At 41.3% G+C, this 18,170-nt stretch overlaps 1 protein-coding gene across 1 annotated transcript; it reads right to left on the minus strand.

Annotated features, from left to right (window-relative positions):
• Window positions 1–5,423: 5,423 nt before the first annotated feature.
• Window positions 5,424–17,608, minus strand: LOC135477949 (homologous-pairing protein 2 homolog). Its single transcript, XM_064758185.1, has 9 exons — window positions 17,547–17,608; window positions 16,716–16,810; window positions 16,021–16,110; window positions 15,408–15,519; window positions 12,045–12,115; window positions 11,233–11,307; window positions 10,532–10,585; window positions 6,912–6,971; window positions 5,424–5,945 (listed from the first exon to the last, which is right to left on the minus strand). The coding sequence occupies exons 1-9, from the start codon at window positions 17,569–17,571 to the stop codon at window positions 5,889–5,891; spliced, it is 639 nt and encodes a 212-aa protein (XP_064614255.1). The 5' UTR covers window positions 17,572–17,608; the 3' UTR covers window positions 5,424–5,888.
• Between the last annotated feature and the right edge of the window lie 562 nt (window positions 17,609–18,170).

The following is an 18,170-nucleotide window of genomic DNA, read 5'->3' on the forward strand; positions in this document are numbered from 1 at the left end:
AATAATTTCGGTTAATATGGATAATGAATTTTAATGGGATAAATTTAGTTGTAGATCACTTATTATTCAGATAAATTTAAATGAAGTTCAAGTCTAAGCCTTAATTCATTGTCCACTAAAATACTGTTTGCAATTCCTGAGTGTTTTGAACTGTTGCTTTGTATAATACATGCACTTGGATACAGTTGGTTAGTGGTATGCATATATTTTTAACAAACCAAACAAATCTATTTACATTTTTGGAACAAGTATTTGTCTGTACTGCGCAAAGGAAAGAAATAGAAAATAGCCAAATTGATTGCCCTAGATGCCTTACATCAAAAAAAAACTGTGAATGACTGTACTCTCCGAAAAAAGTTGCTTACAGTTGAAAACAATGGTATAAAGATGTGGAGAGAAAGACCCCTTGGCTAAGTGAATATTGTGCCTATGCTATACATCTAGGTATCTGCAGATTCAACACTTACCTGTGATACCTGTGGTGAGAAGCATCCTCGGGTGCACATGCAGCTTATGCCTGGCTGGATGTTTGAGTGCTAATTGCACTTGCTTTGAAGTAAAACTTCAATGCTTAATAGGTATACATTTATGATATACACTTGGAGGAATGGATGATTGTGTGTAGGACATGTAAAAACATCCGTGATATCAATTTGTCAGACTGTTAAGAAACTAAGTTAAACACCAGAATATTGCAGCTTTGTGCCAATCCTGGTTCTGATGGTAGACACTTGGTCTATGAGTGCGCTTGGCTGCAGACTGTATACCCTGAGGACACTGGTCATTTTACATCTGCTAACTTCTAAACGCCTCAGATTTCCCAGGGGGTAGATGTCCAGTACGATTTAGAATATCTAATCACCGTTTTCATGGTCGGTATTCCCACTAAAAAGCACTTGTATTCCAAAGGCATTCCAGAGAAGATTTTAAAAAATTTTTTCAATCATTCAAATTTTAGTTTTCTAATAATGAGAGTATTTTACCAAAGGCCTTAAATATTTATGTGGAGTAAATTACTTGACTGTTAATATTTCACCTTGAAACATTTCACCTCTACTTTTCATGAATATTTAGCAAAAATCTATGAAAATTTCATTCCGTCGTAAAGATTACTGCCTGATATTTCCAAGTGACACATTTTTTGAATGGCCATCATGTTGAATGTAACTGTGAATGTTTTAAAGTCTTTCAACTGCTTGTACTGTATGTAATACAATCTTTTTATGGAAACTTTTTAATAAGGAAAGTTCTTAATAGAGGCTGCGATGTCAACAGCAAAGTTTGGAATACGTGTAGGTGCTGTTTTCTTGGGCTAGCTAGTTTGTAAGATAAATCATAAAAGGCATTGTCAATTTGTGTGAATAGATTTCTGTAAATTTATATTTATGAAGAGCAAACATATGTAGGTTAATAATATTAGGAAATGACCGTCAGTTCCAGAGGAGCCTAATGATGGCAATATGACCTATTTCATGTTACACGGACCTGCTAGACGTGTACATGTGTACTAATCTTAACCGTTTCAGTTGTTGTTGAGGTACCTGTACATGTCCGTCATGATTTTATTAAGATAATAACATTCCTGTCTTAGAAATTGTTCTTTTATTTATATACACGTGTTGGAATCGGGGGCCACCAGGTTTTTACTCTATGGTTATCAATAATGTTAATAACGAACTCGCTGTTTCTCGCTTGTTTAGGTTATAATCTGCACATTTTTGTGGCTATAGTGTAAATATAGAGTGTAGGCATTGCTACTGTCACAAATTATCCCTGTCTTGTTTTAAAACCTGTCTGTTTTATTGGTTGTTTTAAAAATAGTGTTGTTTTGTTTTGTATGGGCAGGCTGATATTTAGTTTTGATACAATGAATTGTGTTTAAGCATGAACCCTAGGTGTAAGTGGCTGCTGCCATAAACAAAGTTAGACATTTTAGGTAAGAGAAGGCATTATTCATGGACTTTAGTACATGAAGATTATTTTGAAAATGAAAAGACTTGCTTTGTTAAAGTTGTATTTGTCCAGGTAATCATGCGATGCAGTGTACGGTTTATTCGGATCCATCTGATGGACGCGTCTGTAACACCCACTAAACAAGGTTATTATTGGTACCCACACTGGTGTTTGTAATCCTGTTCAGAATGGTTTAAAGATTCCACTGCTACATGTACTTGTATATCTGTCAATTAGGTATGCAGAAATATCACTATGAAATGAATTGGCTTTGAAATACAGCATCTGCATCGGTCAATTATCATTTTGTCATGTTTGCGTAAGAATTAGTTTTCGATAATAAACTGTTCTGATAAATCTGAGAACTGATTGTTATTTCTCATGATAACTTATGTTTATAGGTAAAATTTCATGTTACCAGTCTTATGGTCTGATCAGTTGATTATGGTCATCTCCATTCCATGTGTTGCGATTGAGGTAAAGAAGTAATGATTATAATCAAGAATTGATTAGATCACAAGGAATGAGGGTGATGACAATCATTGTATTTGAACAAGTATTGGGCCTCATTTGTGCTGTTACTTTGTGTTCATTTAAAAGTTTATTGTATCCACCCATGCTTTAGGGGCATACATTTTGTTATAAGAAAGTATTTTTCATTGTTTTATCCACCTGGACATTTAGCGCTTTTATATTGTTATTATGCACGTATGTATGTCTGGGTTTTATCTGGTTTTATCATTTGACCAGGTGAACAGTACTGTACATTGGTTATACATTTGTTTGGCTTAAATTTTGTGCTTCCACAAAACTCTGTAGGTCCCCAGTATTTTTTTTTTTAAATCAGCTTATTCCTCATTAGTAGTGTATTCTGTTTCCATGTTTTCAATACAGCATTTTAAACAATCATGTAGATTTATACAGTCAGCAAATTTGTGTCTCTGTACATGTATATGCTGAGGCCTGTCGGGTACAGGTGACAGTTAGCCTGTCCTTAATCCTGTGTCAGAAAGCTGTATCAGTGTACTTATTCCACACACATCTTCTTGCCTTGCCTGTACATATATGTAGAAGTTCCCAAAAATGACCACACAGAGTTTTATCAAAAGCACCCTACAACATTATAGCCTTCTTTCTTTTTCTGGCTTGTGTGTGTGTTTATTTCTTTGGTAAAAAAATATGAATTTGTTCAAATGTTTTTCCAAAGTGTAACTCCTGTGGATTAACTACTGATACTCCAGATACCTGTGCATGTTCGACACCTTACATCATACTGTGCACACCTTTGAAGAGGAGAACTTGCGTTTCCTTACTCAAAGTTGGTATATGTATTTTGGGTGCATTCTCTTTGTCATGCCACCTGTGTGTATCGTCTTTTCTTTCCCATCTACTATCTTGTTCACATGCGTGTGGTTAATTCAGTTTTCTTTTGTATGTAAGCTTTCATCAACATTCTTCTCTAGCTGGAATACAAATGTGTACTTTACAAGAAACCCACTTGTGTAATTGCCTGTGGTTATTATTAGACTGTGCTGTAACTCCCAGTGTGTGTACCATTGGAGACCTGGCAATATGTGTACCTATGAGGGATCCACTTGTGTAATTGCCTGTGGTTATTATTAGCCTGTGCTGTAACTCCCAGTGTGTTTACCATTGGAGACCTGGCAATATGTGTTCCAAGAGAAATAAAAGTAATATTGTCGTACAACTTCAGACTTCAGTGCTTTATCTTTTAGCCAGGCCAACTTTGGCGGGGCATCAATCATGTGAGGCTAAATCACACTTAAGACTGACCCATAAGCACAAATCTATCCGATAACCTGGCAATCTCGCTCTAATCATTTTGAATTAAATTCACATTGAGAAGCAGTGTTTCATAACACATAAATTACATCCCACTTTGGTAATGGACAGAGTGACAGGCAAACCTGAAGACAACATCTAGCCAATGTTCTTACAGAATGGATACATTTTGTGTCACTGCTTGTCACATGTGGGGTATTGGTGCATGACTCTGAGCAGTCCACGACGCTCCTGTGGTAGTTTCTGTAGTTTACCTTTCACTGAAGACGTCTTCCAGTGAAGGCGTACATATCTGTACATCGCCTGGGAAAGTTGGTTGGTAACTTACCAAAGGTCAGTGGTTTTGCCCAGATTGTCTGATTTCCTCCGGTAAAATTGATTGCCATCAGTATAAATAAATTTTTCGAGTACAGGGTCAAAGAATCAAAATCAAATCAAATTCATTTGTCTTTATACAATATAGGCTTATCGAAGTTTCATCTCCCAAATTGCTTAATGGGGAGATTGTAGGAAATAAACCTCTTTGATCAAACATTCCTCTTTGTCAAATAAGGTATGGCTAAAATATTTCGTACTATCGAGTAAAATTCTTGTGAAAATTACAAGAAGTGAGTCATCCTGATCACATGCCTGAAATTCAAGACTAAAATACATTGGATTCGCTTCCTCATTGGACTCGCTTTCTCATGGTTAACCCCTTGGTAATCTGCATGCACATGACTCATTCTCTGTGATTCGTAGACCATTTATGAAGAGCCTGAAAGCCAGCTTTTTTCAAAGATCGGACCCCCAATCTGGCAAAGCTCTGGCGTCTGCCCTCGGCAGGACAAACCATTTGGATCTACGAATTCTACATGCTGTCAAGACACTGTGCAAGCAAAGTATGTTGGCAAACGATTACAAATTTTGAATGGTCGAAGAGGCCATCAAGTACCAAGTCTCGCATTTCTAATGAAAGACGCACTTCGGCAATAACATACACCATAGTTAAAACATGATCCCAGTCGCAGGTCTAAAAGGAAGCGGGAAAGAGAAGGTGGGCCAAACTTTACCAAATTTGTTGATGGTGCTACGGCAGTAACTGGACATGTTATTGCTTACAATGCTACATTGATTTCCATTGGTACATCGATTTACAGAGGGCTAATTCACATAATCTAGACTCACCAGATTTGTGTGCTTAGTCCAAGTACTGCAAAATCCCGCATCATTATTATTTGAATCTTGTTCAAAATCATGACTGATGTGAATACTGTCACATATATAAAAAATACAGGAATTCTATGGCAAGATTAAGCTCTTGGAGCCAAAAATTACCACTCCTGGAAGCTCTAGTATGACCGTATAGAATGCCTTTGGACAACTAGCGCAACTACATAGCAGTCACAGTGAGCCTTAACCTCAAAGCAAATAGCAGCTCTGGGACACGTGTTATTGTTCAAAACTGTGCTAACACTGATCAGCAATTTCGCACTGGTACAACAGTCAATGCCTGCATGGTACTAGATCTCAAGAACTCCTCAGTGCTACGCTCAGTGCAGGTGGCAGCCACAGAAAACTGAACCGCATCACACCAGGCAGTGGTGTACCTTCACATCTGTGTGCTCCAAGTTAGGCTGTACAGATGCTGTGATCGGGGCAAAAATTAACAACAGTGAATTCCATTCATTAACATTTTATGCAACAAAGATATGTACATGTACACATAAAACGAGCACTGAAAAAATTGTTCGTCGTAAGGACTCGATCACGATGCTCAACGTCATTATAAAACTTGGGCTTATTTATCTGTAATCCAGTGTAACTTCTCTAGCACTTCATACTTTAGTGGTTTGAACAGAATGCGGTGTTCAGTCCCAATATCCGCGTCGCTTTCTTCTTCCAGATCAGCAATTTTCTATCCTGTTTATTCAGTAGTAGTGGTTTCTAATTTGTGGAGCATTTCTCAAAGCCAAAACACACTGTGCTGATAACACAGTGGAGCCTTCCTGCAGGGTGTTGCTGAACCTCTTGTTTATGTCTGAAATTATAGACATTTGCAACACGGAGCAGTGAGGTAAGCTACCACACGCTGGCTGTGATGACCTGGTCACAGGCTGTATTCCTATACACGTGAAGACCCTGCAGTGAGGTCATAGCTCAGGTGGGGTCACTTTGTAGTCTTCATCTGTCTCCACACCTATGTCTTCCTGGAACAAGCATGGAAAGAGCGAGTGAGTGCTTGGGGTTTAACGTCGTACTTAACAATTTTTCAGCCATATGACAACAAAGGAATCCTTAGAGTGCATGTAATGTGCCTCCTTTTTTCAGGGCGGATTTCCACTGCTCTTTTATCTAGTGCTGCTTCACCGAGACGCCTTACCAAAGGCCCGAGCCATTTTACTGATACAGGTCAACCAGTCGATGCACTATCCCCTGCATGCTAAACGCCAAGCGAGGAAGTTACAACTTCCTCTACTAAGATCTTAGGTGTGACTTTACCCAGGATTGACCCTGGATCTACAGCTCCCGAAGCGGACGCTCTACCAACTGTGCTATCGGGGCCAGTAGCATTGAAAGAGAAGTCAGATGTTACAAAAGTGCTACTGGGTAAATTTTCTATCTGGATGCACAAGGACTCCATTTAGCCTAAAATACAACACAAGATAAATGTCAACAATGCTTTAACATCACACGACTTCTGATTGATTGTTTCATTAATTCGTTTTTCAAGAATATTCCTTGTATATGTATATTGATGGTCGATTTCATTCATAGGGGCTTCAGGGTGTTCATAGCGAACTACTGGCCTTTGGCAAGAAACTGACAAACTTTCGTGTAGAGCAAACTCAAAATATATACATATATAACATCTGTAGACTAATGAACTTCATGCCAGACCACATGACCTTCAAGAAACTTGATGCAAGTCCACACGACTTGCAAGAAAATTTATGCAAGACCCCATTGCCCTCTCTGCATGCAGAGGCTATAACTTACTGCTAGTAACGTCCCCTGGAATTGTGGACAAAGGGGCTTGCAGTGAAAATAACATAAGCTGAAGCCTATAAGGCATTGTAACCAAAGAAAAGAGAAATAAAGTTCACACCCCTGTGAAAGAGAGCAAGGCACTCTATCTTGACAAGAAAATAAAAAGTTGCACATTATATACTTACATACAGCTGTTTTTTCGTCTTTGGGTATCCCTCCAAAATGGCACCCAGAATGTCATTGGACTGAAATCACAACAATGCCTAAAATGTCAATCAGGACAAACTGCCTACACGCAATTTATACACAGGCAGCTCTTCATTTTTCTAACTTGAAAATCAAATTCTGTCCTCGCTTATAAAAAGGATTAGCATCCAGATTTATCATGTAATCATAATTACCTATATATTATTACATGGAGTTTAAAAAATTATTACAAAAGGGTACATTAATCAGAGTAAAATCACTAGATTATGAGGCTAGTTTCATGCATTTTTTCTGTCAACACCTGGTAGTCTCCGTCAAATTTCATCGTACAAGTCCAACCATTACGAGCTGTCAGAGCTTTGCCATTTAGTTCAGTGTTTAAAAAAAAAAAAAAGCTACAATAGTGTCAGCAAGCATATCAACAGGTCGTTGAAGAACCCTAGAGTTATTTTTTTCAAGTTTCCAGACAATTTGACCCTCGAAAGACATGGATTTACAGCACAAGACAGAAGGATTTTGTACCTGTAAAAGTTAGCCCCATCTGCTTTGGCCATTTATGATGTGACAGTTATGAGAGGAATAGGCCTACAGCTTGCTGTAAACTTGAAAGGTGCGGGCTGCAGTCGGCCGAAATCTCAAGCTTACCTGAACCTCAAACTGACAGATATCAAATCTTTGTACACTAACATCATTTCTATTGTACACGACTATATACAGTGTAGGCATACAAGCAGGCTATTCGGACAACCGACAATATTATGCAGTTGTCTTTGCATGCAGGCATGAATTTAGAATATCTCTGATATATGGTATTTATTGTGACAGCGGGAAAGAATGGTAAATAAATATTACATTTTAAGATAAACACATGAAATGTGCTGTAGCTAACCAGTCCGTACTGCTAGTGCGGTTGAAAATGACTCAAAGATCAAATTCAACATCTGAAAATTCAGAATCTGAAGCCGGACCAGATATGCCAGTCATAAATTGGAAACCTTTAACATCTTCCAAACTGGGTTCAAATCTATACAGTAGTATATTTGCTTCTCTGTAGGTGGAATTCACGTCAAAAATGACACCGTTTTGATACGAATTCCCAGGTTATTTAGGTCAGCTAGACTTGGGTTGGCCATGACGTCACCTGCTGAGCTGTACCAGGCAGTCGGCTGGAGATCAGCTACAGTGCAGTAAATCTATTGTTTTTGGTGGTTGGCTATCTATGATTTTATTTGATTAGTGTTTTACGCCGTACTCAAGAATATTTCACTTATACGATGGCGGCCAGCATTATGGTGGGTGGAAACCGGACAAAGCCCGGGGGAAACCCACGACCATCTGCAGGTTGCTGGCAGACCTTCCCACGTACGGCCGGAAAGGAACCCAGCATGAGCTGGACTTGAACTCGCAGCGACCGCATTGGTGAGAGACTCTTGGGTCATTACGCTGCGCTAGCGCGCTAACCAACTGAGCCACGGGGACCTCTGCTATCTATAAGGTGTACCGGGGGGGCTGGAGGTCAGCTACAGTGCAGTAAATCTACTGTTTTTGATGGTTGGCTATCTATGACCTCACCTGCCGAGCTGTACCAGGCAGCCAGCTGGAGGTCAGCTACAGTGCAGTAAATCTACTGTTTTTGGTGGTTGGCTATCTATGAGGTCACCTGTTGAGCTGTACTGGGTGGCCGGCTGGAGGTCAGCTACAGTGCAGTAAATCTATTCTTTTGGTGGATTTAAAGTCATTATTAGGTTTCCCAGAAACCCTCGCGCTGATATACTGTTTAAACAGATGTGGTGGATTTGAAGTCATTATTAGGTTTCTCAGAAACCCTCGCGCTGTTATACTGTTTAAACAGATGTGGTGGATTTAAAGTCATTATTAGGTTTCTCAGAAACCCTCGCGCTGATATACTGTTTAAACAGATGTGGTGGATTTAAAGTCATTATTAGGTTTCCCAGAAACCCTCGCGCTGATATACTGTTTAAACAGATGTGCTGGATTTGAAGTCATTATTAGGTTTCTCAGAAACCCTCGCGCTGTTATACTGTTTAAACAGATGTGGTGGATTTAAAGTCATTATTAGGTTTCTCAGAAACCCTCGCGCTGATATACTGTTTAAACAGATGTGGTGGATTTAAAGTCATTATTAGGTTTCTCAGAAACCCTCGCGCTGATATACTGTTTAAACAGATGTGGTGGATTTAAAGTCATTATTACGTTTCTCAGAAACCCTCACGCTGATATACTGTTTAAACAGATGTGGTGGATTTAAAGTCATTATTAGGTTTCCCAGAAACCCTCGCGCTGATATACTGTTTAAACAGATGTGGTGGATTTAAAGTCATTATTACGTTTCTCAGAAGCCCTAGTGGTAACACACTGTTTAAACGGATTGTGATCTTCATAATTAGGACCACTATCTAAATCTGAACACTAATCCTTCAAGGGAGAAGAAAATTTTAAAAATCACACTATAGGCTGAAAAGGGCACATTTTTTTTCTATCTGGTGGTGCCTGCTGCATAATTTTGCAATTTTTCCTTGCCATACACAAAGCCTGAAAACGGTAAAGCTGGCATAAATTACTGAGTCAATGGCGTCCTCTATCCTTAACACCCTGTAATTTATGCTGGGAGTGTGTTGCCTCTCAGCCAATGAAAGTCGTTAAAACTGCCCGCTTGTTTGTGTAAACTCGGAACCTATGTCCAAGATTCTGGTTTCCCGATTGAGACGCAGAAAGAAGAGTTCCACTGGAAATATACCAACTGTACTTCAGCAGATACCAACAGAAATTCTCCTCCTAACACAGAAGACTTCAGGACTAATTCTTAGGCAAAATGGAGTTGCCCACACTGCATTTTTTTTTTTGTAACCAGTTTTTTGTAACTTTCCTTGTTATGGTGTTATGACCCAGATCTTTTAAAAGATACCAGGAATAGAACTTTAAACACTGAGTGTGGCTTGTGGAAGTGGCATGTGGAAGTGGTGTGTGACCTTTTCGGTATAGCAATATCACTGTTCATATTCATGCACACTGAGCCCCAAGGCTGGCGGCAGCAAAGGCAGAGCCCCGGCGGCCGGCGGCCGCAGAGGCAGAGCCCCGAGGCCGGCGGCCGCAGAGGCAGAGCCCCGAGGCCGGCGGCCGCAGAGGCAGAGCCCCGAGGCCGGCGGCCGCAGAGGCAGAGCCCCGAGGCTGGCGGCCGCAGAGGCAGAGCCCCGAGGCTGGCGGCCGCAAAGGCAGAGCCCCGAGGCTGGCGGCCGCAAAGGCAGAGCCCCGAGGCTGGCGGCCGCAAAGGCAGAGCCCCGAGGCTGGCGGCCGCAAAGGCAGAGCCCCAGCGGCCACAAAGGCAGAGCCCCAGCGGCCGCAAAGGCAGAGCTACGAGGCTGGCGGCCGCAAAGGCAGAGCCCTGAGACTGGTGGCCGCAGAGGCAGAGCCCCGAGACTGGTGGGTGTGAGACACAGCTTCTCATTCAGAATACATGCTTAAAAGTGGAAGCGGGGAAGACTAAAACAAATCTTAGATGTACAGTATGCGAATGTACATGTAGAAGCCAATTTCTCCTGCTGGAGAAGATAGTACAATTAAGTAGTATCACACAAACCATTCTCTTTCGTTTCCTCCACTCCTTCACAAACTTGGCTCTCTCATGGTATATCTGAAACAACAGATCTCTGTACTCTTCATAAGGTCATAACTACATCATCATAAGATCATAACTACATCATCATAAGGTCATAACTACATCATCATAAGGTCATAACTACATCATCATAAGGTCATAACTACATCATCATAAGATCATAACTACATCTTCAAAATATCAACAAAGCCTCAGAATCCACCCCACCCTGAAGGCCTGACACCCAACTTCACAAAGCAACTTCACAACTGGAACAAAGGTTCAGCCCCCCCCCCCCCCCACCCACCCTCCACTCCCTCACAAAATTTCAGATAATCCTTCCCCCCCACCCCGTGGAATGCCTTAAACAAGCAAGGGGAAAGGGGATTCTAACACGCTATAAGAACTACTGAATCTCTGGCACCTTGTCATGAATAACTTCAGCCAATGAATAAACATAACACAGTGAAAATAAAAAGTTATAAAACCCATGATGTAGAAGATCATATTAGAAGATTAAATCCAGAGCAGCAATGACAGTGTGATAGTAAGCAAATGATTATGTGTATTACCACTGAAATACCATGTATTGTCAATTTACCCCAGTTAAGGTTTTCCTTCAACTGTTTACATGCTTATAAACCCATCTGAAGTCGTGTGAGGGCTGACACACTTTACAGTACCTTGTCTTTGTCTTCTTTGGATATCAAAACCTGCCCTTCCTTCAAACTTGCCAATTTTGATTTTAGGGAGTGGCACTGAAAAAACAGAAGATGTTAATAATGAAACCATTGAACTGTATTTATTTATTTGAATGGTGTTTTATGCCGTTCAAGAATATTTCACTTACACCACGGCAGCCAGCATTACTTTTACAATGTAAGCCAGCGTTATTATGATGGGAGGAAACTGAGCAGAGCCCGGGGGAAGCCCATGATCATCTGCTAGTTGCTGGAAGACTTTGCCACACACGACTGGAGAAATAGGCAACATTTACACTGAAGTTTCTAAGCTGACACATCAGTGGCCAGCACGAGCAGGAGTTTAGCATCAGTCAGGGGCTACCTAGCTACATGTACCTGACAAATCTCCTGTCTTAATTTTTAGTTGGTGATTATTTGCCTTTCTCAGGAATATTTCACTATCATGGACGCCTGGTTTATGGCAAGAGGAACCTGAAGCACTCAGGGGAAACCGGAGCACCCAGAGGAAACCACAGACATTCAGACAGGCACGGAGAGAGTGGTTTAACTGATCCAATGGCCAGAATTTGAAATCAATATGTTTCCTTTCCAATTTTTGTCATCTCTCCCATGTTAACTGTCCGAAGAATTGTCCTCTGGTTAAACCTAAGCTTTCCCCTGACTTAATACTATACAAAACCAGTGGGAGCTGAATTCAAGCTGATCATATAAGGCGTCCTATAACACGAGGAAGGCGTCCTATAACACGAGGAGGGCTGGTTCCCGGTCGTACACCTTCCTGATAGCCTTACACTTTGGGTGACTTCTCCAAGCAGTCTCTCAGCTTCTGCTGTTGTCAAGGAACTTGTTAAGGACTTCAACTCTGAAAAACAAGTGATATATGTAGCAGTTTTTTTTTGTCTCAAAAAATACCTTCGTTCAGACAAACGATTTTTGGAGTGGTCCTAAGTTGATTCTATATCAAGACACATGCACACAGATGTGACACTAACATGTAGATGCAAGTCCATGTCAAACTTAAACTAGACAGTGGAATCAGAGAATCCCACCCCCTGGCCTGCTATAGCAGTCAACTAGACAATGGAATCAGAGAATCCCACCAGCTGGCCAGCTATAGCAGTCAACTAGACAATGGAATCAGAGAATCCCACCAGCTGGCCAGCTATAGCAGTCAACTAGACAAATGGAATCAGAGAATCCCACCAGCTGGCGGCCTGCTATAGCAGTCAACTAGACAGTGGAATCAGAGAATCCCACCAGCTCCACCTGCTATAGCAGTCAGCTAGACAGTGGAATCAGAGTATCCCACCAGCTGGCCAGCTATAGCAGTCAACTAGACACTGGAATCAGAGAATCCCACCAGCTGGCGGCCTGCTATAGCAGTCAACTAGACAGTGGAATCAGAGAATCCCACCAGCTCCACCTGCTATAGCAGTCAACTAGACAGTGGAATCAGAGTATCCCACCAGCTGGCCAGCTATAGCAGTCAGCTAGACAGTGGAATCAGAGAATCCCACCAGCTGGCGGCCTGCTACAGCAGTCCACTAGACAGCGGAATCAGAGAATCTCACCAGCTCCACCTGCTACAGCAGTCCACTAGACAAATGGAATCAGAGAATCCCACCAGCTCCACCTGCTACAGCAGTCCACTAGACAGCGGAATCAGAGAATCCCACCAGCTCCACCTGCTACAGCAGTCCACTAGACAGCGGAATCAGAGAATCCCACCAGCTCCACCTGCTACAGCAGTCCACTAGACAGCGGAATCAGAGAATCCCACCAGCTCCACCTGCTACAGCAGTCCACTAGACAGCGGAATCAGAGAATCCCACCAGCTCCACCTGCTACAGCAGTCCACTAGACAGCGGAATCAGAGAATCCCACCAGCTCCACCTGCTACAGCAGTCCACTAGACAGCGGAATCAGAGAATCCCACCAGCTCCACCTGCTACAGCAGTCCACTAGACAGCGGAATCAGAGAATCCCACCAGCTCCACCTGCTACAGCAGTCCACTAGACAGCGGAATCAGAGAATCCCACCAGCTCCACCTGCTATAGCAGTCAACTAGACAACGAAATCAGAGAATCCCACCAGCTGGCCTGCTATAGCAGTCAACTAGACAACGGAATCCGGGAATCCCACCAGCTGGCGGCCTGCTATAGCAGTCAACTAGACAGTGGAATCAGAGAATCCCACCAGCTCCACCTGCTATAGCAGTCCACTAGACAATGGAATCAGAGAATCCCACCCCCTGGCCTGCTATAGCAGTCAACTAGACAGTGGAATCAGATATTCCCACCAGCTGGCCTGCTATAGCAGTCAACTAGACAGTGGAATCAGATATTCCCACCAGCTGGCCTGCTATAGCAGTCAACTAGACAATCGAATCAGGACAAAGATAAAACTTGTAAAGTGTTGTGGTGGTAAAGACGGCATTTTGGGGAGGTCATGCACAAAATTGAGCCAGTGGTCTTTGATATGCAAATCCCTTCCCACAATTGGCTATCCGTGTACTAAGGGTGGCCACTGCAGCCCTCTGATTGGCTGAGCAAATTCTCAGCTGACAAGTCACTGCGTGGATGGTTTAAACATTCCGTCATAGTACAGAGAGGCACATGCATCGGCCAGTGTCACTGGCTCCTAGTACCAATACAGATGTGGAAAGCTTTCTACAAATACTGTGTATACCAGATAAACTGGTATACACCAAGGCAAATTCTTACACCCTACAAGTCTAGTAAAGTGGCTAGAGAGACAAAAAGCTTATCTAGATAAGTGATTGCGTAAGAAAGTGTAACACTACAAGAAGGCTTGCAGAAATCTGTGTTTACAGGAGAACAGAATGAAGTCAATCTGAATGTGTCCACAAAACAGGAAAATGGTGATAAATTTAGTAAAATCGCCAGAGGAACACAATACCCTTCTTGTTCTCTTACAATTTTACAATAAAAATTGTAGCCCTATATTGCTTATGAGATTTATGGACTATGGCAGATTTGCCATTTTTGTAATCAAGTTTCATTAAGTCCCAGAAACCCTGTTTACAAGAAATTGTTACCCTTCATGGAGGCTTAATTTCTAGAGAACAGGTTTACTACAGAAAAAAAAAAATTGATGTTTGTATAACTGGTAAATTTGTGAACTGAAAGTCTATCAATAAAAATCATTAGAAAACATTCACAAAGCCTATAAAACTCAAACTAAAACTAAAACCAATAAAACAGTTCAACCTTCCATGAGTAGGCCCTTTGTAGATGTACACAGACGAAAAGAAATATTCAAAAAACACAAACAAAACATAAATTTCCATCACTGTATGTTGAAGCTTAACCTTCCATCCCAGTATGTGCATTTACACACCATCCCATAGATCAGAAAGCTAAACAAAATAGCTTAACCTTCAATCAATGAATAAGAGTCCTTTATACATGTACGGGAGTTAAAAAGAAAAAGCTTAACCTTCAATCCATGTATGAGAGCCCTTTATACAGGGGCTAAAAAACCAAAAGCTTTTTCAGACACCAACACTTTTCCCCTTACCCCACCTTACTTCGTTCAGTCGAGCGAAAAAGTAAGCAGAACTTACAAATTTTGATACTGTACAGCCTCAGACAAGCAAAGATGAAATTTATAATGGTCAGTGACATTCCAAAAATAACTGGATATATTCCTCAGGATAGATCAGATTCTCACAAAGAAAGTAATGTTGGTTCTCCATGGTTACACAAGAGTAACTGTGACTAGCCTGTTTCTGCCTTGTGGATGTCAGCCATGTTGGTTCTCCATGGTTACACAAGTGTAACCGTCAATTACCTGCTTCTGCCGTGTGGATGTCGTCCATGTTGGTTCTCCATGGTTACACAAGAGTAACTGTGACTAGCCTGTTTCTGCCTTGTGGATGTCAGCCATGTTGGTTCTCCATGGTTACACAAGAGTAACTGTCACTAGCCTGTTTCTGCCTTGTGGATGTCGACCATGTTGGTTCTCCATGGTTACACAAGAGTAACTGCCACTAGCCTGTTTCTGCCTTGTGGATGTCAGCCATGTTGGTTCTCCATGGTTATGCAAGGGTAACTGTCACTTACCTGCTTCTGCCTTGTGGATGTGAGCCATCTTGGTTCTCCATGGTTACAAAAGAGTAACTGTCACCAACCTGTTTCTGCCTTGTGGATGTCAGCCATGTTAGTCCTTAGCTCCTCTGTCATTTCAGCAACTCTCTTGTCCATAGACTGAATCTCAGACTCATCCACATCAGCAAACTGGCTCTGAGAGATGACAGATATGAGATGCAGGATGACATTACAGCCAGAGGACAAATCAGCTTCAGAAAATTCACATCATTCTGTTGATTTATTTATTTGATCGGTGTCTTATGCTGTACTCAAAAATACTTATACGACAGGGGCCAGCATTATGATGGGAGGATATCAGGCAGAGCCTGGGGCAAACTCACAACCAGTTTGCTGGCAGTATTATTTGAATGGCCTTGTGTCAATTACGCAAATGACACTAAGTTCCTATAGTAATATGTAATACATTAGATTTAATACTAATGCCTTAATCATTTATGACAACAACTTAAATCACTCTTCAAACTTTACTTCAACTGGTTGCTTTTAAATCGCATTAAAAAGAAAAAATCCACATATTCAAATACAAACAAAAAAGCTTCCAGGAATCAAGAAAAGAAGAGCTGTAAATGAATGAAAAATTGAGTACATGAATGTTGTAGAACATTCAGAGTTTATTTGCAGACATAAACTTACCTGATCAGCCACGTAAACTTTCTGTTTGCCGTATGTCTTTTCTCGGATTTTACCATCCTGTGCCAAGGACTCGCAACCCTTGACTACAGCCTGAAAACACAGAATTAATGGACCCTATATTTACAGGCTGATAAACGGACATTTTGCAAATCACTGGTGGTACACAAGTGGTCTTCAATGAAAATTACACTGAGCAAACAATCACTTTGTCAGCTTCTTATTGTCGACCCCCAGACCTCACGGACGGTGAGAGTCGACGACCACCACCACCCCCGACGTTGAGGGTTCCCCCCCCCCCCCGGACCCCACAGACAGTGAGAGCCCCCCCCCCCGCCCCCGCGCTTTCCTATTAAGCGACTGAAAGATACATTTTATATGTAACCCACCTGGCTCTCAAGTAACACCAAATACTGAGCACTTTTTGTTATAATTTAAACATCCTAACACCATGACATTATTGTAATTCATCTGAATATTTCACTTAATTGTGTTTGATGAAAGTCTTCTTATGGAATTCATTACCTACAAGTATAAGAGACTTATTCCCACTGCACACAACTCAATTACCTTCCAAAACAGGGAAGATATTTCAACAATCCTTTAACCATTATAACAAGACCTTATTATAGATTTCAAATTCATCCATTCATATTCTATGTAATTCCAACTGGCAATGAAAACTTCAAAAGACTCACAGTTTTCCCAAATTCCTTGTGCAGATTATTGAAGATATCAATGGCACTGTAAGGCCGATTCTGTCTGTTCAAGTATGCCAGTATAGCCTTCACAGCTGAAATTAAAATATTTCAATCAATATGTCAAAGAATCCAAGACCCCTAAAACTTGGGTAGAGCACGCTAAATCTTACGGGCTCTAAATCCGATATCAAAATGGTGTATTTTAATTGTGTGAAAAAGAAATCAATATATTTTTTCTTGCTACCTGTACACTTGTTTGCTTCTTTTTGGGATGTAATTTTGAACATGTATACACAGTATTTGCAGCGCATAGGGCAACCAAATGACAATTGTTGGCACTTGGGAAAACATTACTGGGTATGCGTTTGGCCAAGTCGCAACTGCTCCGACAGTGACTGAACTAACGTATGTACCATTGTCCCAAATGCTACCCGGCTCAAATCTTGAAGTTCTTTCCCGCACCGCACAATTTAGTCCACGCGTCACCACAACTGCCCTCCGCGTGAAGCAGAAACACGGAGGAAGCCCGCCACTTAATCATATTTTCCCTACATCGCCGCTATACCTCATTAGGAATGAAATACCTCTCACTCGCTCACTTGAACAGATTACCGGCCACTATGTTGGTACCGTTGCAGTAGTTGCAACTAGCGTTTGGTCTCGCATCATGCGTACCTGATGTCCAACAACAACAACCCGTATAACAATGTCAGTGAAACAAGAACAGCAGGTAGAACAAAAGAAATTGACAGCGTTCAAGCATCATGCCCTAGTTTTGTTAACATGCCAATGGTTTACTGTCGATCAAGAGACACATCTCTTAATTACCTCCTGCATCCTTCCCTTTGCTCATGATGACAAACCACTGACAACTTCGAAAAATGCGGGAAAAGTTTACCATGCGTACTGGAGAGCACTCAAGGGGGCGTTACTGTGTCAAACATTTTCTTCACAGCTTGAAATGCACTGCCTCGCCGCCTATAAATGAACATAGTCCTATACATATGAACAGTGGCATGGGACAGTAAAGGAATTTCTTGCCTCTATCCGATGTGAGCAGAGTGATAGGCCTGCTATGTAATGAATGAATAATTATGCCTTAACTACTGAGCCGTAAAAGTCACAATCATTCATTCATTCATTCATTCCAAAATGTTATGGTTTAACGCCACATCGGCAATATTTCAGCCATATTTTGGCGAGAGCAAGGTGAAAACACGAGGCGGTTGAGGTTTCCGATATGGTGGTGAGAACATCAAAAATGGAAACAAATGTTTGGACATGTTTAAAACCAGATTAGAATAACCAAAAACAGTTAAAACCCTCAAACCCGAAAACACTCATATTTTAAAAATAATATATCAAGAAATGTATATAACTTTATCGATAAATATTTATGTGTTAATAAATTCCTTTAAATAATTGATGACAACATCGCCAGCGATGTTGTCA

Source organism: Liolophura sinensis, chromosome 11 (genome assembly GCF_032854445.1).
Source record: "Liolophura sinensis isolate JHLJ2023 chromosome 11, CUHK_Ljap_v2, whole genome shotgun sequence".
Classification (NCBI taxonomy): domain Eukaryota; kingdom Metazoa; phylum Mollusca; class Polyplacophora; order Chitonida; family Chitonidae; genus Liolophura; species Liolophura sinensis.